General features: G+C 41.5%; 1 protein-coding gene and 1 long non-coding RNA gene across 3 annotated transcripts; one reads left to right on the forward strand and one right to left on the reverse strand.

The window, feature by feature from the left end:
* Positions 1-1,101: 1,101 nt before the first annotated feature.
* Positions 1,102-7,054, reverse strand: LOC117081164. 2 transcript variants are annotated; one of them, XR_004436114.1, is made up of 4 exons: positions 6,938-7,054; positions 6,330-6,493; positions 4,101-4,250; positions 1,102-1,271 (listed from the first exon to the last, which is right to left on the reverse strand). It is a non-coding gene; the product is annotated as an uncharacterized LOC117081164 (long non-coding RNA). The 2 variants fall into 2 exon arrangements; XR_004436115.1 differs by lacking the exon at positions 4,101-4,250.
* On the forward strand, positions 6,706-17,676 carry PRSS23 (serine protease 23). The gene is made up of 2 exons (XM_033206863.1): positions 6,706-7,257; positions 14,212-17,676. Exons 1-2 carry the CDS (start codon positions 6,818-6,820, stop codon positions 15,374-15,376), a joined length of 1,605 nt encoding a protein of 534 aa, XP_033062754.1. The 5' UTR covers positions 6,706-6,817; the 3' UTR covers positions 15,377-17,676.
* Positions 17,677-27,582: the final 9,906 nt, after the last annotated feature.

Here is a 27,582-nt window from a genome sequence, read left to right on the forward strand (position 1 = left end):
GGCAGAGCAAATCCGAACACCCTGCAGGGGCCAAATTCAGAGCATACTGCAAAGAGTTCTGCAGAAAGTCAGTCAAATGTCATAAATCATGGACAAATGGCACCTAGAATGCCAACGTGTAGCCACAGCATCAGTAGTGAAATGTAATTAGCAGACCAAGTGGAAACTGAATTTGTTATCTGACATGACCTGTAAGGAAACAATGGTAAACAGATCTTAAGCGGAAGTTCAGATTTACATTCTGGAGAGTGTGGGAGCCCCAGTGGTAAAATTTCATGTGCACTCACTGTGTCCTGTTCCTAGTGGCTGGCAAGCTAAATTATTTCTGATCTAATATTTTTAACTAATTAGAATTTTATTCATTAATTTATTTAATCATTTATTAACATTAAATAAGCCTTTGCAAAGAGCCAGGTTCTCTGTTAGACGATAGCAGAAAACTAGAAAGACTATAAAGGAAAACAAGACAGATTTCCTACTCATAAGGAGCTCTGGACGGCTTGAGTTTCAACATGTAAATACATATAATTACAACATAAGATATAATTTTAACACAACCCTCTAAAAAACATAAGTTAAACTTACAAATCTCGTACCAAAGGGTTTGGAAGCCTTCAGAGAACAGCTGATAGTTGAGCTTGAAGGATGAATAGAATTTTCCAGAAAGAAAAGGAGAAACCTCATAAAAGACCCAATTTCAAATATCCAGACCCCACACTGAACCACATGAAAGCTTACTCCTTATAAAAGAGTAAAGAGAGGCCGGGCGCGGTGGCTCAAGCCTGTAATCCCAGCACTTTGGGAGGCCGAGACGGGCGGATCACGAGGTCAGGAGATCAAGACCATCCTGGCTAATACGGTGAAACCCTGTCTCTACTTAAAAATACAAAAAACTAGCCGGGCGACGAGGCGGGCGCCTGTAGTCCCAGCTACTCGGGAGGCTGAGGCAGGAGAATGGCGTAAACCCGGGAGGCGGAGCTTGCAGTGAGCTGAGATCTGGCCACTGCACTCCAGCCTGGGTGGCAGAGCAAGACTCCGTCTCAAACAAAAAAAAAAAAAAAAAAAAAAAAAAAGAGTAAAGAGAGAATCCAACATTGATGGATAAATACAAACATAAAACAAGAATTTTCCATAAAAGATTTTTAAAGTTACAAAGATTTTAGAAAAAAATTCCAATATAAAATCTTCGTTTTCTCTTTTGTTCTTGATCATAAGATCCAGTACGCAAGTTAGAGTAGATCAGAGAAGCCCCATGCAGGTCACTGGAGACTCTTCAAATTTGACCAGAGAAAATGAGAAACACATAGTTATTCCAAAATGTTCCTAATATTTCAGTTTACAATAGTGCCCAGAGTATACGGGAAATTGTGAGTACTCAAGTCTATTTTTCTTTCTGATAATTTTAGATTGGCATATTCTAAGTAGGATTAAAGCTTTTCCTTGCTGTGCAGCTCTTTTTTTCCCATGATATGTACAAATGTGAAAATTTAACCCTACAACGATTTTATATGTTAAGCGTTTATATATGACACCTTCACATATTTACATTCAGAGTGCCTGACTACCTATGTTTCCAAAGACTTAAAATGAGTAACCTATACTTAACAAAAATGACATTTTTAGAAAGTTTTGAATGTAATACAAATATATTTGTTTTCTGTATTAAGTGCTGTAGAGATTTGAGTGGTTTATCTTGTTAAATTTGTTTTTATTATGGAATTTTACTATGGGGGTTTTATTTTTTACCATAGAAAAATTTAAAGCCTGCATTATAAGAAAAATGTGGTTTTGCCCTTAAAAAAAAATACTGACAAATATATAAACCTTGTAATATTCATGGTTCAATAGGTAATTATTAAATGAATGAACTGATGGTACCACAGAGGAGATTGGAGGAGGAGACAAAAAATACAACCATGGCTTTCATTTGAATCTATAATTCTTCCTAAATTCAATATTAAAACTCTCTTGCCTATAGACCAGACCGAAGACAACAAGATTTGGGGGTGTCAACAGGATTCCTGGGATAAATTTTTTGTTATAAAGTCTGGATTAAACTTTTTAGCATTGATAATATTCATTTATTCAACAATTTTTGAAAACATTTATTGAGCACTCACAGTAATAGCAGCAGCAGTGATAGTAATGATAATAATTATAATAATAATAATAGGTATTGTCAATTTAGAATTTACTTTATGCTGAGCTCGATGCTATGGGTTTTGTACTGATTATCTCACTGAAACTTTACAACAGCCCTAAATCAGTCCCATCATGCAGATGAGAAAAGTGAGGCACAGAAGGTCACGTAACTTGCCCACATTCACCCAGCAAATAAATGAATTCTAAGTTGAATCCAAGTCAGTCTGACCACAGAATTTCACATCCTTCACTACTCCAGGATCCCACGGTAGGCACCATGGGTGCCCCAAAATTTAAAAATGATGTGGATCATCTTCCCATAAGGATTACTATGTCATAAGCTCATAGACTGTAACAGCAGGTTATCTGGGCTCTCTATAGACAAGAAAGTAAGGCCAATGAGTGTGGTGATTTACCCAAGGTCACACAGCACCTCTATGGCTAAGACACATTTAGAATGCCCCACCCTGTGTTGACTTTCATTCCAATTCTCTTTGCACTCACTACACAGAGCCAAAAACCCCCACTTACTGACTAAACTACAAAATCCACATAATACTTTGTTATCATCAAAGAAATATGAAACCATATGGAAATGATTTTGAAATATGCCCATTTATCTCCTTAGAAATAATCCTTTTTGATAAATTTCAAACTGACTTAAATTGTTGAGGCTACATATGGATCTTGGTCTCATGAAAAATAAGCACTAAAATTGAGTTGAGGTTGAGTTTAGAGTTGGTGCTGGTCATGCCACCCTAAGTTTCCAAGTATCATTCAGTCCCATCTTGTTTCCTGCTTTGGGGTCATTTAACAGGTCATTATGGAGTTATTACATAACTGGAACAAAAGCAAGACAGAATCAAAAGGATACTTAGAGCTGGAGTGACATCAGAAACTGATGCAACCTCCTTATTGTCCGCACGGGAAAAGGCAAGTCTGGGAAGTAATATAACACAATGGAATCTGGCAAAAGAATGGGGCAGACTGGGCAGAGGTCACAGCTGTGATCCTTTGTACTGTAGTGTGGCACCCAGTACACTATTTTAAAACTTTGAACCTCAGAATCCTCATCTACAGAATGAAGAAAATCATAGCTTCTCTATTTGTCTTAAAGATTACACATAATAAAATATACTCCACAGTACCTGGCATATAGTATGCATTTACTAAGCATAGCTACAATTACAATTTAGTCCTAGTTCTGCTCCCTTAATTTATGCATTGATTTTCTCATCTATACAGTGGATATTTTTCTTCTTGTCTATGTTACAAAGTAGTTTTGTGAACACAGTGAGATAATGTCCAGATCTTTATGCTTTGAGCTTCAGCTAAAATTCTACCTCAGAGAAGCTTTCAGCACCTGCCAGAGTAGGAATTAATGATTCCCTCTTCCACGTTCTCTAGCTCACGTCTGTATCCTGATCCAGCCAATATCTTGCTTTCGCCTATATTTGATTTTATGTCCGTTGCATAAATTCCTTGAGCTGAGGGGTATTTGCTTTCTCTCCCCGACAGCCCAAATAACCTTATACAGAGTGGATGATCAGAAAATGTGTGGGCTTTGCCCTGAATGCATTTTCAACAACTCGATTGCTCTGCATATAAAAAGTATTTGGGAATTACAATTATAGAGTTGAACTGAGTTCTTAAGAAGCAGTGAGGATTTCAGCTTTGGTTCCCCTTACCCCTTCCCTGCCAGGGAGGGAAATGGGACAAGTACAAAAAGAAAAGCAAACCTTTAGGCTTAGCCTGAAGACATCTGCTGTTTACACTGGTCATTTGTCTCAGAGGTCAAAATACAGTTCTATCGTTGTCCTTATGGCAATTGTGGTGTCAACCTAACAGCCAGGAAGTAGCCTCTCATTTTACTCTTGGCAGCTCCGAGGAACAACAAAAGCCGGTGGTGCATGTTCAAACCGTGTGCCCCCTTGGGACATCTGTAGTTAGAGTCCTACCTATTAGCTCTTTGGATAGTAGGCAGTAGTCCCTGAGACCAGCTGAGGGACTATTGTGCTCCTGGGCCTTTCTGTGTCTCAGTTTTTCTCTCTGAATGATGGGAATAATCATCTTGTTCTCCATGACTCTACCTTGAAACACTGCAACTACTAGGGAAAAAAAAAAAAAAAGAGCAATGAATGTCAAAGCTGGTTGAGGTGGTACTGGAGGACTACACTCCAAGCAGAGCGAAGCGTGATAAATATAATAATTCCTAATATTAAGGGCTTGTTCCATGTAAGAAACTGTCAAAGCACACTATGTATATTCATTCAATTCTTAAAAGAACTCTATGAGAAAGTCCTGGTTTTACAAAGGAGGAAACTGAGGGACAGAAAAGTTAAGCGAAAAGCCACACAACTAGTAAGCGTCAGACCCTGGATTGGTACCCCATAGTCAGATGCCACTGGCCACTCTTAATTATGTTGCTGTACGGTCCTCCTATTGCCATCTCTTTAATTTTGTGCCTAGCTCAGTGTTTTCCATGTAATAGGTCTAGCTCAATATATATTTGTTGGCTTGAAGTAACTCTAATACAACTTGAGCATGGTTGATAAATCTCTCCCTTCTTCTCCTCCTTCCAGCTATACCTCCAGTTCCTCTATTAAGATACTTACCTTTTAATGGTGTTTCTTCAATTGGGAGCTACAGACCCTTAGAGTGCCTCAATTTAATTTTTAAAATGTTTATAATAAAAGATAAATATAAACACATTCTGGATCATTGGGATGACTATCTCATACCAAGTACTGCCTCTTGATTGCAGCACCTGTGTGTACTAGTCTTTGGCAGTGAGAGTTACCACTTCACTTACTATGTTAATAAGAAACAAACAGCACGAATACCTAAATAACGTATTAGAGTTGAGAGAAACCATTGCAATGACATATGGTGTGGGCAAAGGAGATGTGGTAGATGTGAATGAAGGAAAGAGAGAGAATTGAGTCTGCATTGGGCACCTCACACACCATGAGAGTGGTAGAGCCACAGGGAACTCAAAGGTACCCACGCCTCAGCTATCAGTACCATGCAATGCTGGTAGTTGTTCAGGAAACGTTACTAATTTCAATTTTATTATTCTGGAAGAAAATTTTTTATCTGTACAGGTTTTATTTGTGAGTTGTTCAAAAGCTGTAACATAAGCTTATATCTGGTTTTGTGTCTGTGTGTGTTTTGAGACAGGGTCTTGCTCTGTCACCCAGGTTGGAGTGCAGTGGTGATCATAGCTCACTGCAGCCTCCACCTCCTGGGCTCAAGCCATCCTCCCACCTCAGCCTCCCAAATAGCTGAGACCACAGGCGTGTGCCACCACAACTGGCTAGGATTTTTGTATTTTTTATAGAGATGGGGTTTTGCCATGTTGCCCAGGCTGGTCTCAAACTCCTGACTTCAAGCAATCTGCCCACCTTGGTCTTCCAAAGTGCTATGATTACAGGCGTGAGCCACTGAGCCTGGCCTATGTCTATATATATTAAGGTGACATTTTAAAATAAAACAACTGAAGCCAAGCCTGGAAAGGTCTAAGAAAATTTTGCCCTTAAAATGGTGGAAAATATCAGTTTCCTTTCTATTTAAGAAACACCAGGCCGGGAGCAGTGGCTTGCGCCTGTAATCCTTGCTGAAAAGGGAGGATACTTGAGCCCAGGAGGTGTACGCTGCAGTGAGCTATGATCCCGCTACTCCACTCAAGAATGAGCTACAGAGGGAGACCTTCTCGAAAAGAAAAGACCACAGAATAATGTGTTCAGGGCTTTCTTATTTAAAAGTAATTGCAAACACCAATGTATTAGGCCTATCAGTAACACCTGGGTGTGAAATAGTACTTTACACCTTCCCTTTCTGAGAGCAGGCTTTGATAGGAGAAAGGAAAGCTAAGTAGCTTGATAGAAAGCATGGCTCGGTGCAAAATCTTGTCCTACCATTCAGTAGCTGTGGGACTTTGGGCAAGTCATTATACCTCTCCAAACCTCCTGTTCCTTATAAAATTAGTGTAATCTCTGCACCTTCTTCACCACAATGGCCTATATGTAAAGCTAGTTGACAGAAAACGCACAATACACGGTAATCTATGTTAAATACGAAGGCTCTAACACTAGGACCTTAAATGGCAAGGTCTCCAGCCTGGTTAGGAGAGGATTCCCCGCACACCCCCTACCCTGGCCCCCAATCACCACCACCAAGATACCGACCGCTTGGAGTGACTCAGGGAAGCAGGCCCACTGGACGAGGAGGTGGCTCCACCAGCTGGTGCCCCGATGAAGAACTGAGAGGCCAGTGGGCTCGCCCGCCAGCCCGCCGCCCAGAAGCTGCCAAGCACCCCCGGTGCTTTGGGCTCCACGCAGAACACTGGGTGCTGTAAGAAAATGCAAAACATTGGTGGCCCTGCCATGGGAATACAGGTTTCTGTTCTTTGGAGGAACCGGAGAAACTAGGAGTTCGGTCAACACCTTAAGGCGCTAAAAGCGTACGTGGGGGTGGGGAGCACACAGGTTCTGAGCAAATTCTTCAAGTTTGCCCAGGGCTCCCCATGCACCAGGTGTGGCCCGCGTCCCTAGTTCTAGGCTGCTACGGGAGGGGTCGCCTTTTATAGGGGACTTGGTCTTTTTGCGAGCTGGCAGCGTGCTCCCAGCAGCGAAGGCCTTAGTCTTGCCCAGGAGGCCGCGCCCCAGACCCGGAGATGCGAGATGTTCAAAGGGTGACGGCGCGCGGGTCCCAGGCAGGAGAGACTGCCAGAGCCGGCGCTGCCTGGCGCCGAGAGGCCGGGACTGGCGAGTGCTGCGGCGCCACCGGGGCCCACCTGCGCGAGGCCGCAAGGCCTCAGGCCCTCTGGGCTGTCCGGCCCTGCTCCGGCCGCAGGCGGGCGGCAAGGGGAGGTGGGGCACGATCTGTGTGCGGTGGGGCGGGCGGCGGCCGCGCGGCTTCCCCGAGGCCGGAGGCGGGGCGGGCGGGCCTGGGATGGCGCGGGGGGCGGACCCGCCAGCTGCCTGCGCCGCTCGCCCGCTCGCTCGCACTCGGCTGTGCGGCGGGGCAGGCATGGGAGCCGCGCGCTCCCTCCCGGCGCCCACACCTGTCTGAGCGGCGCAGCGAGCCGCGGCCCGGGCGGGCTGCTCGGCGCGGGTGAGTGCGGGCACCTACTAGGGCGTCCGCCCGGGGGCGGGAGAGGCGAGGCGCCGGGAGGAGCGGGACAAAGGGCCGGGTGTGCACGGGGTAGGGTAACTGCGGGCTGCTGGAGGCACCGGAGACTTCGCCAGGGCCGTCTTCGGGGTTCCAGGATGCGGGCTGGGGGCCTGAAGGAGCTCTGGGGAGACAGCGGGGGCTGCAGGGCATTTGGATTCATGCAGTGTCACCCATGAAACGGATGGGGAAAGAAGATTTTGAGACTACTGTCTTGAGTGCAGGATGTTGGTTGGGAAGCGAGAGAGCCGGCTCTCGGCAAGCTGTCCTCCGGCGGGGGCGATGGCTATACCCCCATGCATCCCCCCACACACCACCACTACTTTTCCTTGAGTTTTGCATATACGCGATCCCATCAAGTTCTGAACATTAAAGTTTAACCCTGGGCATGTGATTGTGAACACACCTGAGCAAGCAAGAGAAGTGCAAAAGTGCAGCAAATATAGGCTGGGAAATAGAATCTTTTCTCTCTGGAGCCGTAGTGGATGCCCGTGTGCGTTCCGGGGGTGCTAACCCTAGACACTACAGTCTCAACTAACAACAGTTGTTGTAAGCAAATAGTTCTTCTGCCTGTAGGCATTCACGAGTTAACTTTTAAATAAAAGTTTTAAAGTTTTAAAAGGAGCGGGAGAAGACTTGTTCAGATGAATACCACCACTCCCCTCCAGAATACAAATTAGGTTTGCTTTCCAGCACCTCAGAAGAAAGCAGCTGATAAAAATCCTGTTTGTTTTACTGCCCACTGGGCGACATCCGTAAGAATTCAGAAACTCAGTGTAGGTATTGGAACAGGGCTTGCTTCTCTCAGCTCCTGAAACTAAATTTGAGGGTTCCCTGTGTGCTCCTTAGGAGCAGGTAGAGCAATGCCAGAATCCTCTTCACATGGCCATGTGAGAAAGAATTGAATTTATAGATGAAGTCAGCTGTGGCCAAAAGCCCTATGTCAAAGTAGTATCAGGATATTTATTGCATGTTGTTTCAAGATCCTACTTATGCATGAGAGTATTTGCGACAGGTTTATAACCGTGTCTACCATGAAGTCTGTCAGGAGTGGATTGGAGGTGAAGTGGGGAGAAGGAACTGAGAAAATGCCCCCAGAAGCCACTATGTTTATTTGTGAAAGTGTTTGCACCCCATCTGCATATGAAAAGTTTTCCTCTGCAGTTTTCCTAGTTAAAGTCAAGTGGTAACTTGTCCTTTCTTGTGTCTGAACTGGGAAGGAAGCCTTTTTCCAAGGTACCTAATATGGATCTCATTTTTGTAACACGACTTATTCAGCTGGATGGTGAATATGGATGCATTTTCTGGCTGTAGCATAAGTGTCCATTAATGTGTCTGAGAACATTTTTGTCCCCAGTCTGCAATGGTTAATAGTCTCAGGTTCTCTCACATATCTCTTTTCGTAGATCCCTTAGGATTTCATCCACCAGGCATTATTCATGCCTAACTCCCACAGACTCCAGGGAATTTGTTTCTCATGTTCTCAACATTAGCGGGTTATTTTGCATTCTGTTCTTATTCGCCTGCCAGGTTTATCCCAGGCTCAATTTAGTTTACCTAAAATCCGATAGAGAAGAAGCTAAACTTCATTTGACCACAAGATTGTGTTTAGGGTTGCTGGACTTGTAAGTGCCTTGCAGTTTCCTCTACAAGACTGTAATTCTTAAACTATTATGTGATTAGGTCTGTTTTGCCTTAACAGGGTCTGTGACTCAGGAAAACGAGAACAAGCCTGACTGCAGAGTATTCACAGAGTTTGGTTCATTTTTATCCATTGGCTTTAGGATTTAGCATGGTTTCACTGTTCCATATCCCTGACCATTGATTCCATGGAAGACCTTTTGTCATCTCTCCAAATGGTGTCCAAAACCTGTATCTTTGCAAATGTTCCTGCCATTTCTTTCTGTCATTACTGTTTATAGCGGCTGCAGGAATTCACAATTTGTACAATAGAGAATACATGACCTAAGGATTAGGTTTTCCCTCCCAGTACTTGTTTGCTATAGGAGTTAAATCATTCTCTCAAACAGTGGCCCTCTTGAGGAGACCTGTGTTGTTGCAGTTTTCAAGACTAAAGTGCCTTGCAGGAGATAGTAGTCACTGCACCCAGACTCGGAAGAGATTGCTGTTTGCATATCTGTTAAATGTGCGAAGTCCCACCACCAAGGGCCTATGAAGTGGCAGCATCCTCAAAAAATATAAATATTTTCAGACAGTGGCTCATATTGAGTGATGGAGGGTGGAATGTGTAACCCATTTATGAATCAGATACCCAAAGCTGGAAAATGAATAGTTTCTGTATTACTAAGCATGGTGAAAAAATATTTTCTTACCTTCATTTTCCATTCTTCCCTGCCAGTTAGGTAAAATGATGCACGGAAACACTGAGTTGGAAACCTTAGCAGATAATTTATGTATATGAGGAATCTTTACTCAGCAAAAGCTTATTCCTAGAAATGAAATGTTATAGACCTAAATTTTCTTCATCCAGACTTAGGTAGAAGGAGAAGATTTGAAAATCTTCATTCCATTTTTAAGGTGTGAGTCTTTCAGGCAGCTCTGCAAGGATACGGTGATTCATTTATGAGGGTGAGAGAGAATTTAAAATTATGTAACTCATTAGTTACCTTTCCAGGTGTGGGATTATGAATGTTTTCGTTACATCTGTTTATACCTTAGACGAGTGTTTATGTTTAAATAAACAGGTATAGCACAGGCTTACCCAGCGTTTATACAAATGGGAGCAATAATCATTTGTCTTCTGAGAAATTAATCCATTATCATGTGAGTTGAGAAATTAATGTAAATCCACAAACCTAATTTTAAAGTGTCACAGTTGTGCATCATTTGTTGTGTTATTAATGAGGATGAGCCAGGGCAGGCTGCGAATGCCTCAGGAAAGACCCTTAATGGACAAGAGGGTTGTTTCCCCCTCAGGCTTTTCTTTGGGGCCTGTCTTAAGAGCATACACACCCAGCCATCCCTCCACTCCGTTCTTGAAAGCTGCCTTCTGCTGGAGTCACAATTTGTACAATAGAGAATATATGACCTAAAGATTAGGTTTTCCCTCCCAGCGCTTGTTTGCTATACGAGTTAAATCATTCTCTCAAACAGTGGTCCTCTTGCAGACTGATCAGGGAAATCTTGTCTGCCAGATAGGTGAGGGATTAGCGTGATACATTTTCCTTTTCCTTTCCCCCTCCTCTGCCTCCACCCTCCATAATTCCATGAATCAATGGTCCTGAGACATAAATGACAGTACACTGTAGACAGCATCATCTCTGACCTGGACTTCTGTGATTCCGGAAAATTATAAAATTAGAGAATCGTGAACCTGAAAAGACCAGAGCTAAAAAGACCAGCTAAAGAGACCGTCTGGTTGAGGATGCTATTCAGAAGAATTTCTAAACCACCCTAAATAAACATTTGGTAAAGGACTAAGCAACTTAAGAAGCTTGTAGCTTTAATACAGACATCAGTTTAAACCCATTTAAGGGCTTGAGAATCTACAGCTGTCTCTTCTAATTTCTGATTAGATATTTTAAAAATATCTAAGCCTAATCCATTTGAAATAATTTGATGGGAATTCATTTCTAAAAGTCTGCATTCATTTCTAAATCTGAATTAAAGTTTTTTAAATGCAATTTTATAACTTTTAGGGTTACATGGAAGCTTTAAGCAAGATATATAATGCTGTCAGAACAAAGTCATCACACAAGTTAGTAAATAGGGTTTAGTAATGTAGAGAACTTGGAAGCAGAGTTGCAAACTAATAGAAATTAGGACTTTTTAAGTCTCCGAAAAGTTTATTCTTCAAAGTTAAAGCTTCACGCTGTCCTATTGGGTTAGCAGTTTGTTTTGTTTTGTTTTGTTTCTTATAGATGGCTGGCTTCTCCTTCACTCCTGGCTAAATGAACAGAATTTAAGTTGTAAGAACTCTGAATTAGTAATATGCTATCATGCAGTAGACTCTTTAGCATTCTCTAACAGGACTCTGTGATTCAAAACTGGTTGCAAAGTTTCTTGAGACATAATCATTCATCATTTTGCCAAAGAATACATTTGGTCCTCTATATGAGAGGTTGGAGTAAGGCTGTGGCTAATGAAAGAGGATATTGTAACTGCCATGTTCTTCATGCACATTGAAAATATTCTCTGTAGCTGATGATAATACACAGTATAATACTACCTCATCTCCTACTGTGTCTCCCCCAAGAATCATATTTTAAAAACAAGAACACTTGGCAGCTTGGACCTCTGCATTCTGTGTTTTCTTTCTTAAGATAAGCTGAAGTAAAACTTGGCTTACCACCTCTGCTGCTCAATGTAAGCCACATTACCATTCCCCACATTACTCAAAGGGAGGAGAGGATGGTGCATTGGGGCCCAAGATACAGCCATGTGGGAGATCTATTACTCCTCGTAGTCCATGTCACACTTGGCAGGGATTCTGGTGTGAGTGGGGTATTTGGTCACCTAGACAGCAACTTACATAGAGAAAAGGCTGCTCAAGTCCTAGATAAGCCCAAGGGATGAATCCTCAGCCAGTAGGTGGGAATAATCAGACAGAACCATGCCCCACAGATCTCCTAAAGGGTTGTCGTCACCAAACCCATCTCACTGCCCAGTTCTCCATTGGCAAGGAGGACTGAGCTAGCATTGGCATCCCTTCCTAGTCCACTTAGAACCTTTAGTCTTGGCAGTACTCCCAACAAGCACATATAAACACATGTGTGCACATATGCAGGTGCCCCATGACTTCAAGGATTTAAAGAAATAAATGTATGTCCTTCCTACAAAAGGGCTCAGGGACCCTTCCTATTTGGAAAGATGGAGACAGGTAGAGTTTCAAAGAATCAGAGAGTCCCAAGGAACTGGCTTTTCCAGGATCTTATTTCTTTCTTTTCTTATCCCTATTCTCCCTGACAGAAGTGGAAGCCAAGAGAAAGAGTCAAGCTAAAAGGTCCCAGAGGTGGGTGGGGCACACACATAGTTTAGAAACACAGTGTGGATATTGGGAATGAGAATGGGCACGCTCCCCTATACTACGTCAGATCATTGGGATTTTCTAGTTTTATGTAAAAGGGAGCAAAAGGCACCCACAGTTGTCAGTAGATCTGTACTCTCAAACAGGAAGAGAATGAGAATAACAAAACAGTTTCTTCCTGACTTCTGCTGTGTTGTGAGAGCCTCCTGAGACCTACCCCTTCGGGCTCCTTGTTTTTGGATGCTTGGTTGTGAATGAGTTACCCTACCTGCTGAGTCAGCTTCTATTGAACCAGAAGAGTCAGAGCCACTGAGAGCCAACTGATGCTTAAACATTTACGAAAGCACTTTCAGTCTGCCTCCTTGTTGTTTTCATTGTGGGATGATTGATCTGGGCATTTCAACATACCTTGCAGTATAAAATCCAAACTTCTTCATTTAGTACACATAGCCCTTCAGGATCTAGCTCTTGCCTGCTGCCTCCACCACTTCCTCTACTCCACCCTTGTTGAGCTCAGTGTGATTCCCAAAATTACTCACACGGTTGCATGTTGCTGTGCCCTTGCACAGACTCTTGTTTCCCTTCCCTAAGTATCCCCTTCTGTCTTATGTTATCAGACTTCTTTTCAACTTCAGTACCCATCTGAAACATCAGGTGATGCCTGGAAAATTTCTAGGGCAATTTGTTCATTTAGAGGGTAAATTTAAATTACACAGCTTACTGAATACCGAGGCATCAAGGAGGGACAGCTCCACAGTATGACCTTTACTAGGACTTCTATTGCTTCTAAATGATGGGTACATTTGCCAAATTATACATTTGATCCTCTATATTGAGAGGTTGGAGTGAGGCTGTGGCATATTATTTCTCAAGCATTACTTCCCCTAGAAGGCCTCTCTTGTTCTTACTCCCACAACTGGCCTCAAGCTCTTTCTCTGAGCTACCACATCATCCATGTACATCATTGTCATAAGCAGTCAGCATGCAACATTCATTCACTTTTCCATTAATACAAGCATCCATTTAACAAGTCTGTGTTAAGTGTTAGCACAGGCCCAAATTTAAGGGATGTAGCTGGGAATACAGATACAAACAACTGAAAAAGTAACCAATGGTAATAGTCATAGTGTTATAGCTGATGCAACATTAGAGCTTTAGATATTGACAAAGATCCTGGTAGTGTACGACATAATCCAAAGGAAGAAGGAATATTTTATTAGAAGCCTAGCCACTCTGGAACTCAATATATATAATAGTAAAGGTTGTTGTAAATTCAAAGCAAAAAACAAAACAAAAACAACAACAAAAAATCTCATACCCTTTTTCGAATGCACCATCATTTAAAAACCAGAGGAGTGGTGGTAATTGTGACACTGTGGAGTGGTCCTTCTTTGATGACTCAGTCACTCAGTAAGCCATGTCATTTCAATTGACCCTCTGAGTGAGCTCTGAGAAGTTGCTCTGAAAATATCCAAGTACATGTTACAATGAGAATGAGAGAAGCAGGAGGGAAAGGCAAGGGCATCAGGAAGGTAGAAGAGAAGGAGGTTTAGAATCAAGCACAAAGAGGGCTCAAAATCACATGGAAATTGGGGGCTGGTCAGTCAATTAGTCAGGGGACTAATGACTTTATGCATGCTGCTCTGTAGTCTACCATCATTAGGGGCATCTTAAACATAGAAAGGAAGGAACACCCAATGTCACTTCAGGCACCCAGCCACAGGAACGTTCCTAAGGTCGAGCCTTTGCGTTGAAAGTGAGACCTTTATCTAAGGATTCCTCTCCACACCCTGATTCCTGAGGAGGGTTCAAAGACAGAAACAATGACAGGCCTGTTGCTGGGCTTTGCTGTCTGCAGTAAATGAATGTTCAGCCCTTGCCTCCTGACCTGCTTGTCTTTGTTTCTACAGAACAGTGCTCAGCATGGCAGGGATTCCAGGGCTCCTCTTCCTTCTCTTCCTTCTGCTCTGTGCTGTCGGGCAAGTGAGCCCTTACAGTGCCCCCTGGAAACCCACTTGGCCTGCATACCGCCTCCCTGTCGTCTTGCCCCAGTCTACCCTCAATTTAGCCAAGCCAGACTTTGAAGCCGAAGCCAAATTGGAAGTATCTTCTTCATGTGGACCCCAGTGTCATAAGGGAACTCCCCTGCCCACTTATGAAGAGGCCAAGCAATATCTGTCTTATGAAACGCTCTATGCCAATGGCAGTCGCACAGAGACACAGGTGGGCATCTACATCCTCAGCAGTAGTGGAGGTGGGGCCCAACAACGAGACTCAGGGTCTTCAGGAAAGTCTCGGAGGAAGCGGCAGATTTATGGCTATGACAGCAGGTTCAGCATTTTTGGGAAGGACTTCCTGCTCAACTACCCTTTCTCAACATCAGTGAAGTTATCCACGGGCTGCACCGGCACCCTGGTGGCAGAGAAGCATGTCCTCACAGCTGCCCACTGCATACACGATGGAAAAACCTATGTGAAAGGAACCCAGAAGCTTCGAGTGGGCTTCCTGAAGCCCAAGTTTAAAGATGGTGGTCGAGGGGCCAATGACTCCACTTCAGCCATGCCCGAGAAGATGAAATTTCAGTGGATCCGGGTGAAACGCACCCATGTGCCCAAGGGTTGGATCAAGGGCAATGCCAACGACATCGGCATGGATTATGACTATGCCCTCCTGGAACTCAAAAAGCCCCACAAGAGAAAATTTATGAAGATTGGGGTGAGCCCTCCTGCTAAGCAGCTGCCAGGGGGCAGAATCCACTTCTCTGGTTATGACAATGACCGACCAGGCAATTTGGTGTATCGCTTCTGCGATGTCAAAGATGAGACCTACGACCTGCTCTACCAGCAGTGTGATGCCCAGCCAGGGGCCAGCGGGTCTGGGGTCTATGTGAGGATGTGGAAGAGACAGCAGCAGAAGTGGGAGCGAAAAATTATTGGCATTTTTTCAGGGCACCAGTGGGTGGACATGAATGGTTCCCCACAGGATTTTAACGTGGCTGTTAGAATCACTCCACTCAAATATGCCCAGATTTGCTATTGGATTAAAGGAAACTACCTGGATTGTAGGGAGGGGTGACACAGTGTTCCTTCCTGGCGGCAGTTAAGAGTCTTCATGGACTTATTTTAGGAGAGGCCAAATTGTTTTTTGTCATTGGCGTGCACGTGTGTGTGTGTGTGTGTGTGTGTGTATGTATAATATGTCATATAATCTTTTACCTAATTTCTTAAAATTGCAAGATGACTGGCTTTATTATTTGAAAACCGGTTTGTGTATCATACCATATATCATTTAAGCAGTTTGAAGGCATACTTTTGCATAGAAATAAAAAAATACTGATGTTTGGGGCAATGAGGAATATTTGACAATTAAGTTAAACCTTCATGTTTTTGAAAACTTTGATTTTTATTTCATCTGAACTTGTTTCAAAGGTTTATATTAAATATTTGGCATACAAGAGATATGAATTCTTATATGTGTGCATGTGTGTTTTCTTCTGAGATTCATCTTCGTGGTGGGTTTTTTCGTTTTTTTCTTCAGTGCCTGATCATTGATGCTTCCATAAGGTAGTGTTCCCATTTAGGAACTTTGACAACATTTGTTAGGAAGTTAGAATATTTTGGATTTGGAGGCATTTGCACAGTAGTCTTTGAACAGTAAAACAATGTGTTGACTATACTGATACACATATTAAACTATACCTTATAGTAAACCAGTATCCCAAGCTGCTTTTAGTTCCAAAAATAGTTTCTCTTCCAAAGGCTGTTGCTCTGCTTTGTAGGAAGTCTTTGCATATGGCCCTCCCAACTTTAAAGTCATACCAGAGTGGTCAAGACTGTTTAGCCCAACTCTTCCACTGGATTATAGCACATCTCATGTTTTATCATTTGGATGGAGTAATTTAAAATGAATTAAATTCCAGAGAACAATGGAAGCATTGCTTGGCAGATGTCACAACAGAATAACCACTTGTTTGGAGCCTGGCACAGTCCTCCAGCCTGATCAAAAACTATTCTGCATAGTTTTCAATGTGCTTTCTGGGAGCTATGTACTTCTTCAATTTGGAAACTTTTCTCTCTCATTTATAGTAAAAACCCTTGGAAGTTACTTTAAGAAAGCCAGTGTAGCCTTTTCCCCACTAGGTTTAAAAGGGTCCCTTTTGCTGGAATGCTCTAGGTTATAGATAAACAATTAGGTATAATAGCAAAAATGAAAAATTGAGAAAATGCAAAATGGATCAGAATCATGCCTTCCAATAAAGGCCTTTACAAATGTTTTATCAATATTATCAAATTACAGCATATAAAGAAAAAACTTGGACTTACTGTATGTTTTTATTTTATGGCTCTCAGCCTAAGTAAGCACTTCTTTCTAAATGTATCAGGGAGAAAAAAGCAAATGGACTACAAGGCACATGTTTGCTGTTCTTCCACCCCAGGTAAACCTGCATTGTAGCAATTTGTGAGGACATTCAGATGGAGCACTGTCACTTAGACATTCTCCAGGGCTTTCTTGAGCTTTTTGGAAGGATAATTCTGATAAGGCACTCAAGGAATATACAACCACAATGCTTTCTTCAAATCATATAAGAAATACTATGCATAGCAAGGAGATGCAGAGCCGCCAGGAAAATTCTGAGTTCCAACACAATTTTCTTTGGAATCTAACAGGAATCTAGCCTGAGGAAGAAGAGAGGTCTCCATTTCTATGTCTAGTATTTGGGGGTTTTGTTTGTTTTTGCTTTAGCTTAGTGAAAAAAGCTCACTGAACACCAAGACCAGAATGGATTTTTTTTAAAAATAGATGCTCCTTTTATGAAGCACCTTGATTCCTTGATTGTGATTTTTTGCAAAGTTAGACAATGGCACAAAGTCAAAATGAAATCAATGTTTAGTTCACAAGTAGATGTAATTTACTAAAGAATGATACACCCATATGCTGTATACAGCTTAACTCATAGAACCGTAAAAGAAAATTGTAAAAAAATTCAACATGTCCATCTTTTTAGTGATAGTAAAAGAAAATGTGGTATTAAACTATCATAGTAGTTGACAGAAAAAGAAAAAAGGACTCATGGCATTATTAATATAATGAGTGCTTTACATGTATTAGTTATACACATTAGAAGCATATTTGCCTAGTAAGGCTAGTAGAACCACGTTTCCTAAAGTGTGCTCCTTAAACATCATGCCTTACGATTTTCTACCAAAAGTAAAAAGGGTCATATTAAGTCAAAGGAAGATGCCTCTCCATTTTCCCTCTCTTTATCAGAGGTTCGCATGTCTGTCTGCATATTAAAAGCTCTGGGAAGACCTGTTGTAAAGGGACAAGTTGAGGTTGTAAAATCTGCATTTAAATAAACATCTCTGATCACAAAACCCTTGTTTTCTCATATAATGCCTATGAGCAATCTGGTGTTCTAATAAGTACATTCTGGGGATCTCTGTAACAGCCTTTTGGTTGAGGTGATAATGTAGAAAGAATGATGAGTCCGAGTGGGGTCAGGTGCCTTTAGGGTTTAACCAGACCCTGTAACCAGGATTTGGAAGTCTTCACAGCATGAAATTAGAAATAATAAATTTGAAAATTATCAGTCGCTGAGAATCAGAAGTTTGTGGCAGAACTGGAGACACATATTTTACATAGACTTTACTCCAAATTTTGAATTTTGGAAAGGCGATAGTGTTTTTAAAAGGTGGGGAAATAGCCTTAAAGAGGTAAAGAAATATGAACCAGTAAATGGCAGAGTTGTATGTGTATTCTTTGTTTTTATTGTTTTTGGACCAAAAAGGGATTGAAATACCAAGGTCATGCTCCCAATTCCCTGTTCCTTTGTAGCTCAGTCTACCTGCTTGGGGAGATGGGAAGCACTCGGTGATGCCTGGATCATGTATTCAAGGAATCACTCTTCCCATAACAAACCCTACAGGAGGTTTTAACTCAGAACTTGTTAAGGATGACTAAGCCTGTCCTGGAATGATGACTCTAGGCTACCGTCTGCTAACTGAAGGGTAAATGGCAGCTATCCAGGGAATTCAGAGGAATTCTGACAGTGATCCCCAGCACTTACTAAGGGCTTCCTTCTTACTTTGCCTGGGTTCTGCTGCTGTTCACGTCTGCACTTTCTTTGTTCTTGTCATGAACCAGCTCAAGTATACCTTGAAGTTGCCTCTAACCATTGATTTCTATGGATGTTTGATAAGGCAACCATTTCATTTATTCAGAATGGGATTCTTTTGAGAATGCTATGAATAATGAAGCTGGGGCAGCAGGTGTAAGCCAGGTATGTCTTGGCCAACAAGCATGTTTGGTCACCTAATTATTAACCTTTCAAAGCACTGTATAGAGTGCAGACTGGCAGCCATCCTTGCTAATCTAGGAACAAAGGTGGGGCTGCAGCTCCCTGTTTCTCCTCTCTGGGCTTCCATTGTGATTCCTGTGATACCTTCTTTGCCTGGCTCAGCATTCTGAGGGCCTCTAATAGGGGAAGGGCATTTAAAAATCCTTTCGATGGGATGGGGTCATCGTATATACATAGACATGAGGCCATTTCTGGAAGATCAACAACACATCTGTTTTTAGTCTGGGGTTCCCCCCGGAGGAGGAAATAAACCAGTTTCCAGAACAAGAGTAAACGGGTTGGCTGGGCATGGTGGCTCATGCCTGTAATCCTAGCACTTTGGGAAGCTGAGGCAGGTGGATCACTTGAGGTGAGGAGATCCAGACTAGCCCTGCTAACATGGTGAAACCCCATCTCTACTAAAAATACAAAAATTGGCCGGGCATGGTGGCACATGCCTGTAGTCCCAGCTACTAGGGAAGCTAAGGCAGGAGAATCGCTTGAATCTAGGAGTCAGTGATTGCAATGAGCCAAAATTATGCCACTGCACTCCAGCCTAGGCAACAGAGTGAGACTCTGTCTCAAAAAAATTTAAAAAAAAATTTTTTTTAAAGGGTAAACAGGATTGAGAGCTGAGATAGCAGCCTGGTATGGGAAGATGATGGCCTTGGAGTTGGGCAGACTGATTCCATAGTTGCCTAGTTCCTTATGGCAAATAAATCCCAATGCAGTGTGGTTTAAAATTTAAACCCTCCTACATGATTTAAAGATCCTCCCTCTTCTGGGATCTAGCTTCTCAGTGGGCTCGGTTGAAGCTGAGGAAGAGAGAAAGGAGACAGGCATCTTTATCTGACTCACTGCGATGATGTTCTCTCTTCATTACTTGCTGCTTCTCAGATAACACCAGCTCTTCTACCCTCTTTAGCCCTTACCTGTGGTGATATAACCCTCTGTCTCCTGCTTTTGGGGGCACCTTTATCTAACAGATAGCTCTCTCAAATACACAGCCAGCAAGATGCTTCAAGCCCAGTCATCTTGTTTCCTATTTGCATAACCCACAAGAAACTCATAGGCTTGCTACACCTGTGTGTTAGTGGCTCATTGAGAATTTGGGAGGGAATATGTTTGAGCCTCAACAAACTGAAGTGCAAGGGCCCCTGGCAGTAGAAAACTCATTCTGTTTAAGAGACAGATGGGGAAGAGTTCAAAAAGCTAGATTCCAGCCAGCTCATATAGAAATTAAGGATTCTGGTAAGGTCTTTTTAATTCATCTTACTTGCTGGGGGATACAGTCAAAGGACTTTAAGTAGGAGCCCTGGTGGGGCCTCATCAGGACCGACTTTCCGTGAAGGGACAGTGGGCACAGTGCCTGGGGCCCACAGCAGTTTTAGACATCACACAGAAATATTTTAACTTATTTTAAAATCAAAAGAAGAAAGTGAATTTTTAAGCCTAATAAAATGTGCTAATATAATGTTAATATATTTATATTAACAGCCATAAAATATAGTTTTTAATATTTTTAATGGAGGAGGAGACTTATGAAGCCAAAAGTGCTTAGGGCACACAACAATCACAATGCAGCCCTGAAACTCATTTATATTTTACAACATCTCTTTGGATGTTAAATAGAGAATGGATTTTAGGCAGTGGCAATGGGAAAACTAGTAATCCAGGTAAGAAATGGCAGTGACTTTGACTATGGAAGTAGAGGATAAAGTAGAGGATATTGAATAGTGGTCATATCTGGAAGAGTATATATTTGAAAGTAGAGCCAACATGAATAGGTGTAGTAAAGGGGGAATCAAGAATGACTGCTTGGCTTGGGGCCTGAGCATCCAGGCAATTCCAGGTGCCATTTGCTGAGATGGGAAAGACTAAAGGAAGAGAATTAGATTCTGCTGTGGAAATGAAAACCAAGAATTCCTGTGTCAGTAGTGTTAGGTTTCGGTTGTCTAGCGGACACCCAAATGCCAATGTCAAATGAACTATAGGATCTCTGATTGTGAAGCTCAGTAGAAATATCTCAAATGTACTTGTAGATGGTATTTAAGCCACACAGAGATATATCACCTGGGGAGAGAATGAGGCTTGAGAGGAGAAGAAGGCTGAGGACTGAGTCCCAGTCCACCAACACTTAGTAGAAGAGGAGGAGGGTTCAGTAGAAGAGGAGGAGGAAGAGGAGGAGAAGAAGTAGGAGGCAGTAAGGAAGCTGGTAAGAAGCCACCAATAAGGTTGAGGACAAAGAGGAAAATGTAGCCTTAAAGAAACTAAGAGAAAAAAGTTGGAAGCCAAGTTGAGGAAGGGGAGACAAACGGTGGGACAAGATCAGATTGCACTTTAGGTTATGTTTAGAAATGTCCCTCTGGCTATGGTGGGAAAGAAGGGGTGGAAGGCAGGAGACCAGAGAGGAGACTGTCTAGTCCTCCAAGCCCCAGCTGTTTTCATGACAAGCAGAACCTTGCCTTGTGGATCTCTGTGCACCCACCATGCAAGCATGGGGCACTGTGCACCAGGTATGCTTATCATGCCTGTGAATGAGGGATTGATTAACTGAATCCTCCAGGGACACTTGGGACAGCTGTGCCCACAAGAAGAGCAAGAACCTGGGCATCAATGGGGTAGTGCAAACATGGGCTCAGGGAGGCCCCCTGCCATCCCCTCCTGCCTGGAATAATGTTTTCTGAGAGGCAGAAAGTGCAGGGTGACTCTTCAGTGTGGTATTTGTCTATGTGTGTATCAAGTGTGTAAAAATAATGAGCGCTCTCTTAGTCTTGATTTATCACTGCCCCTTGTCTTTGCGCTATTAAAAGGACTAAGGCCCTCTCTTCCATAAAGAGCAAGAACAGCTTTGAGAAGTGTCAAGTTCCAATCCAGTGAAGAAAGACTGAAGTGTTTGCCTTGGAGAGAATGAGGAGAATCTCAGGAAATGAAATAAACAGACAAAGGGGTTAGAATCCGAGCAGCAGCCATGGGAACAGCAGCCGGTCCTTGCCATTCAATGAGCTGTCTTCTCAGGATGGCCTTGCCTGGCTATCTTCTCTGAAGCTCAATGCTCCTCAGCCCCTTCTTTGGGCAGTTCTTATTGCCCTTCCCTGTTTTTTTGTCCTGCTCTGCACTTATCACTAACTCTGTTATATTTATGTATTTGTCCTCTGCCACTAGAATGTAATTTCTTGAGGACAGAGGTTTTTGTCTGTTGTGTCCACAATTAGTACAGTGCCTGGCATGTAGGTTCTCAATAAATAATGTTACTCAAATGGATGATTGAATGAATGATCCCAGATGGTTTATATAACCCATAAAATGATGACTTAGGATTACTTGAGCTTGGATATTCCTTGGGTCCAAACACATCCCAGAATAAAACTCTTGTGGTGTTTTGTACGTATTCTGTTCTATTCTAGCATGTGTTACATTGCTGTTGTTATTTATGTGTCTGTCTCTCCTACTAGACTATGAGCCTTGCAAGAGCAGGGGCTGAGTTCTGTTCTTCTCTGTCTTCCTTTATCTATCCCATGGTCTAGCATAGGAAATATTTGTGAGAAAATGAGTGTCTGTCTGTCTTGACCTGTCGTGACAGAGATCCTCTCCCACATCTCACAGGCAACAAGCTAGAGTTCAGTGCTATCTATCACCTCCTCTCCAGCTCCCCTTCCACTGCCCTGATTTCACCTTGATTTTTCTCCTTTAACTATGACAGCAGATTCCAAATTGGATTCTGAGCCTCCCAGCTCACCCACACCTGCCCAAGACATGTTCTGAAGCAAAGACATGATCAGGCCCCTCCCCTATGTTTCCTATTGACTAGATGCTGGTTACTAGAGAAGTTTAGTTTTCTTAGCCTTGAATCCATGACCCATCCAATATAGTGATCAGATTTATCCCCCATTGCTTCCCAGAGTCACATAACCTGGCATCTAGCCAAGTTGCACCAAACACATCCGTGTTTTCAACCCTCTATCATCGCTCAAGCTCTCCTACCCTCTAGCTAGGTTGCCCTTCCTCCATCTCTTCAATTAGTCAATCAGTCAGTTATTCATTCAGCAAATGTCCTCAAGCCCACCTCGGTGCCAGTCACTGTGTTGACGCTGGGGCTGCAGAGATGACTGAGATACATCCCTGTGCTCAGGGTTGTTTATGTGTCTTCTCCTTTTGAGGTCACTGTAGTCATGACTCTTGCTGTACCGCCCAGAGTGATGAGGCTCAGTAACTACCCTCTCCACAAAATATCTTGGCCTCAGTACAATGGAATTGCCACTTTGTAAACTGAACGAGTTGAGTGTTTCCCATACATTTTAATAAATCTTTGAGTTACCATCCTGTCTGATTATTACATTTCCTTTCTTGGATTTATTAATACTTGCTCCACATCCAGTTCCCTGATGGAAAATGCCATGTTTGGTAAACTAATATAGCCCCAAGCATGACTAATATCCTCTGTGGATAAGGCATTCTGGGACATAAGGACACTGTTTTTTAAAGTGACAGGTTTTACTACTCCAGGATGATTTCCAGACCAGCTGAACACAGAGTTGGAATAGAAATGCCACCATTTTGGCTTTCTACTCTCACAGAAAAAAATGTATTCATTGAGTATAACATAATATCAGGAAGAATTCATTCAATTCCTTCATTATATCTTTACTGATCAGCCTCTTTATGCTTCGTTTTGTTCTTCAAGCTGTTTAGTGTCCCAAATTCTCTTCACTCTATTTGTCTGAGTTCTTGAAAATTGTAAAATCCTATGAAGATTCATCTGCAAAAAAGTTTAACTTGAAAATCTAATTATTTATAAGATCCACTTTTGTGAAAGAATAATACATAATGATCATGTTTGAGTCTAAAAATCTGGCCATTTATAGTTGTGATCAGATTTATTTCCATTCTATATTTTTTCGAATGGCCTATTTTTCCTTGAAAATATAGTTTTTGAGGGGCAAGAAAGCCTTTTTTGTGATTTTTTTTATTACCATCTAACTGAGCTTCTGTTTCCCTCATGCCTTCTATTTCATGTATAGTATATTTTGGATCATGTTTTTATTGACTCTGGAACTTCCTGTAACTTTTTATATGGTGTTTATTTTAGATACTGTTTTAAAAACTTTTTCTTTTGAAATGTGTCAATCTGTCCAGAGAATTAAGTAAATGATGTGCCTATTTTTAAACTCTTTAGATAGCTATAGTTGAAAAGACAAAAAACAAAGTGAGAAATTCAGTGACTACAGATAGAACTTTTCTAAATGGCTGACTGGCATTTTTGAGACAAAACTCTATACTTTTATTGAAACACCTGTATTTCTGGCTCATGGTTTGTCACCGTATTCTAGAAGTAAGACAAAGAGGCTTGTCTGGTGGACCTGAACACCAATTAGAGTTTCTTTTCAAGAGTATCACTATTCAGCTCTCCTGTTTGCCACTGGCCAGTTGACTTTTTATAGCCAGTGAAAATCCATCTAAGAATCCTGCAGTTTCTTCATGAACTTGTTCTTGTAATGAATTTACATTATGTTCAGATCATTCATTTATGAAACCAACAAGCATGTCTTGAGTACCTGTTATGTGCCAGATACTTTTATGAATGATTTACATATATTAATTCATTCACTTCCCACTGTAAACCTATGAAGTAGGCATTGATTTTGTATCTACGTCAGAGAGGGGCTAATTGAAACAAGGTAACTTGCCAAAAACACACAGCTAGAAATGGGATTCATACCTTAGCAGTCTGCCTGGGGAGTTCATGCTCTTATTCTACTAATAGCAAGGTGCCATGAGACTACCAAGAATGCAGCAACTAACCATGCCTCCAGATTGGGAGACAGGAGCCTCAGGGAAGATAAATACAGAACAAGAGATGTTTGATCCTTGACGAAGATGCTTAATCCTTGATTTAATCCCTGTTAACAACTGATTAGCACATACCAAATTACCTGCAAAGAAGATATACCAGAAAAAAATATGCACACATATCTGCAAAGCTGTATTACATACCTAAAAACTTTGTATCATCAGTACAACTGTAAAACAAATCATGTGTGATTTGATTCATTTACACATGTTAACCAAATATTTTCAGATTTCCTTTATGCTGTGCCACCTCATATGTATCATTAATTGAAATCTATTTTGAATGGCCAACATTCAGAAGTTTCTCAAGTGCCTGGGGGGGATCTAAATTTTTAAGACACACTATTGTTCCAACCATTGTTTTTCATTATAACATGATTCTGATCAATTTGTGTTTAATAAGTGTTTCTGACCATTGAGGAAGACCTTTCCTTTCTAAATCAACACGTAACTTGAAAAAATAAATCAAAATTTTGAAATATCACCTTGTTCTGTAGATTCAGACTAAACGATCTCAGATTTCTTCATGTGTTGGAAAATGTACTTTAAAAAAACTTTCCCCAAGGCATCTTCTTTGCCAACTGGACTGACTTTTGCTCATTCTTGGATTGCCCCCTAGTGGTTTATTTAACTTATGACTGTTTCCCAGATGCTCCTGGGCAACTCGTAATTGCTTTGAATTTGCTTTTAGTTTGATCCTTTCCACACCTTCTCCCATTTGCACAGAGGGGCTTCCAAAGACAGTGTCTTTGAATGACAGTGAGCAATGTGCAAAGTGGCCAAACACTTAGTGGTAATCAATACATGCTATTAATGATGGTGGTGAAATCCTTCTTTCAAGTTTGTTCTCTTACTTTTTTTCTTTGTGCTGTTTTTAACTTTGCCCACTCGTTACTTTCTTCCCTCTGTTAACATCCTACTGGAGTGGTACCGGGTAATCTGGTGGCACAGGATGACTTACAGGCAATGCTGTGTCTTGAAAAAGCCAATTAGGAATGCTGAATGCTGCTGGGCGGGAGTCCCATGCTCTCACCCATATAACAAGTCAGCACTCTATAGGCCTCAGTCAGACCCAGACTTCTTGGCTCCTTCTGGGTAGCTGAGGCTATGACTCGCAGGTCCAGACACTTAAGCATCATCCAAATAGCAAGAAAAATCTTTGAGTTTCTGTAGAAATCCAGCAAGAGGCCCAGCCAGCATCACAGACCTGACACTCTGCAGAACTCTGGGTCCAGGCCACCTGCACCAATTAGACCAGAACCAAGACATTCAGTGCAACATGCATTATTAATCCAAAACCTTTTTCAATAAGAAAAAAGCCAATTATTGGCTCAATTTTTTTAAAAGAGAGAACAGCTACACTGCTATATATAATTTATCAACTTAGTTTAGTCTCTCAATATTTAGTAAGTTTGTTTAAAAATTACCATTTCCATTGGTTTATAGTGACATGAATATAAATCCATAAATCCATTTCAGAGTCTACATTCCTTTCACTGTGAACATAAGGCTTCTTAAAAGCCAATTGTGGGATGGGGAACAGTAATGACTGTGGCTGGTGAGCACTGTTGAAAGCCAAAAGGACTGGCAGGTTTGGAAAGGCATACATGATATATACACACACTCTCAGTATACTACTGTTCCCCACACTTTTGCTGTACATTCTTGTCTCAAAAGATGGTATAAATTATTCCCTTAAATTTGAAAAAAACAATTAAGATGAATACATTTTCATCTTCATTTCAAAATAACCCTTTTAAATATAAAAAGTTCCTCATGTTTGTTAAATCTGTTCAAAAGTTGAATTAAATACTTTCTTCACAACATGTACAAGGTTTTCAGCCTTAGTGCCTCATTACAATCAGTTTGGCAATAAGATCTCCAGTGCTTTATAAAAAAATGGCATTCAATAGATTATAAGACTGATAAATCTGCATTTGAATCAGTCTTACCACAATGAATTAAAACAAAGTCCAAAAAATGTATGACTATTCATCAACACTCTTGGAACCTATGAATTATTGCTAATAATCTCGCATGTGCATATAATTCAAACACAAACTTTGTGAGGAGGGGGTGGGAAATAAATACTACAGTATTTATTCAATGTTATTTAATGCTGGCTAGCTGGTTAAATGAAAGATTAATATTACTAACAGGAAGAGTCAAACTATTTTAAGGACTGTTTTCTAAGAAGGATAATTTTGCAAAACAAAGATAAGCAAGACCCTATGCAAATACATTTTCTTGTAGTGTAATGTAATTGCTAATATGAGGTATAATCTGTAAGCAATTAACACAAATATAAATAGGTATAAGCCACCACTAACAGTCTGGTGAAAAGCTTCTCAGCTAAAGTAGTTTGAGGATAAGGTTAAGGGAAATGAGAAAGGGTGGACAGGGCAGGTTTCTAGTAGGACCGTCATTTATGTGCCTTATCATTATCATCATCTTGTATGCACCAGTCCATTGTTGCAGAAAGGTAAATCCTTTCCAAGTATGTTCTTTATGTAGCACAGTAAAATTATTTAAGTATTACTCATGCTTCATTTGCATTTGTATTTAGATATATACATAATTATATATGCATATCAAAAACTATAAACAGAATTTTAAAACAGTTTATCTCATTTGAGGAAAGTTAACAGGTAAGACAAAACTACGTACTGTAGAATTTTTTAAGTTATCTAAACTCAGGATAAAACCAAAGAAAAACATTTCTACCTCTTTAGTAAATGGCTTGTGTGAAACCTCAAGCTCTCACTCAATTTTTTTATAGATGGGTTTGTTTGATGAGGATCGTGATCCAATGATTGTTTAGCAGCAATTTTACCAAACTGTAAATTATTTTATTAACAGGTATTATAAACAGATAATACTAATCTTATTTTAAAACCATGGATCACGGCCGGGCACGGTGGCTCAAGCCTGTAATCCCAGCACTTAGGGAGGCCGAGACGGGCGGATCACGAGGTCAGGAGATAGAGACCATCCTGGCTAACATGGTGAACCCCGTCTCTACTAAAAAATACAAAAACTAGCCGGGCGAGGTGGCGGGCACCTGTAGTCCTGGCTACTCGGGAGGCTGAGGCAG

The sequence above is a fragment of the Trachypithecus francoisi genome, unplaced genomic scaffold (genome assembly GCF_009764315.1).
Source record: "Trachypithecus francoisi isolate TF-2019V2 unplaced genomic scaffold, Tfra_2.0 Lachesis_group8, whole genome shotgun sequence".
Lineage (NCBI taxonomy): Eukaryota > Metazoa > Chordata > Mammalia > Primates > Cercopithecidae > Trachypithecus > Trachypithecus francoisi.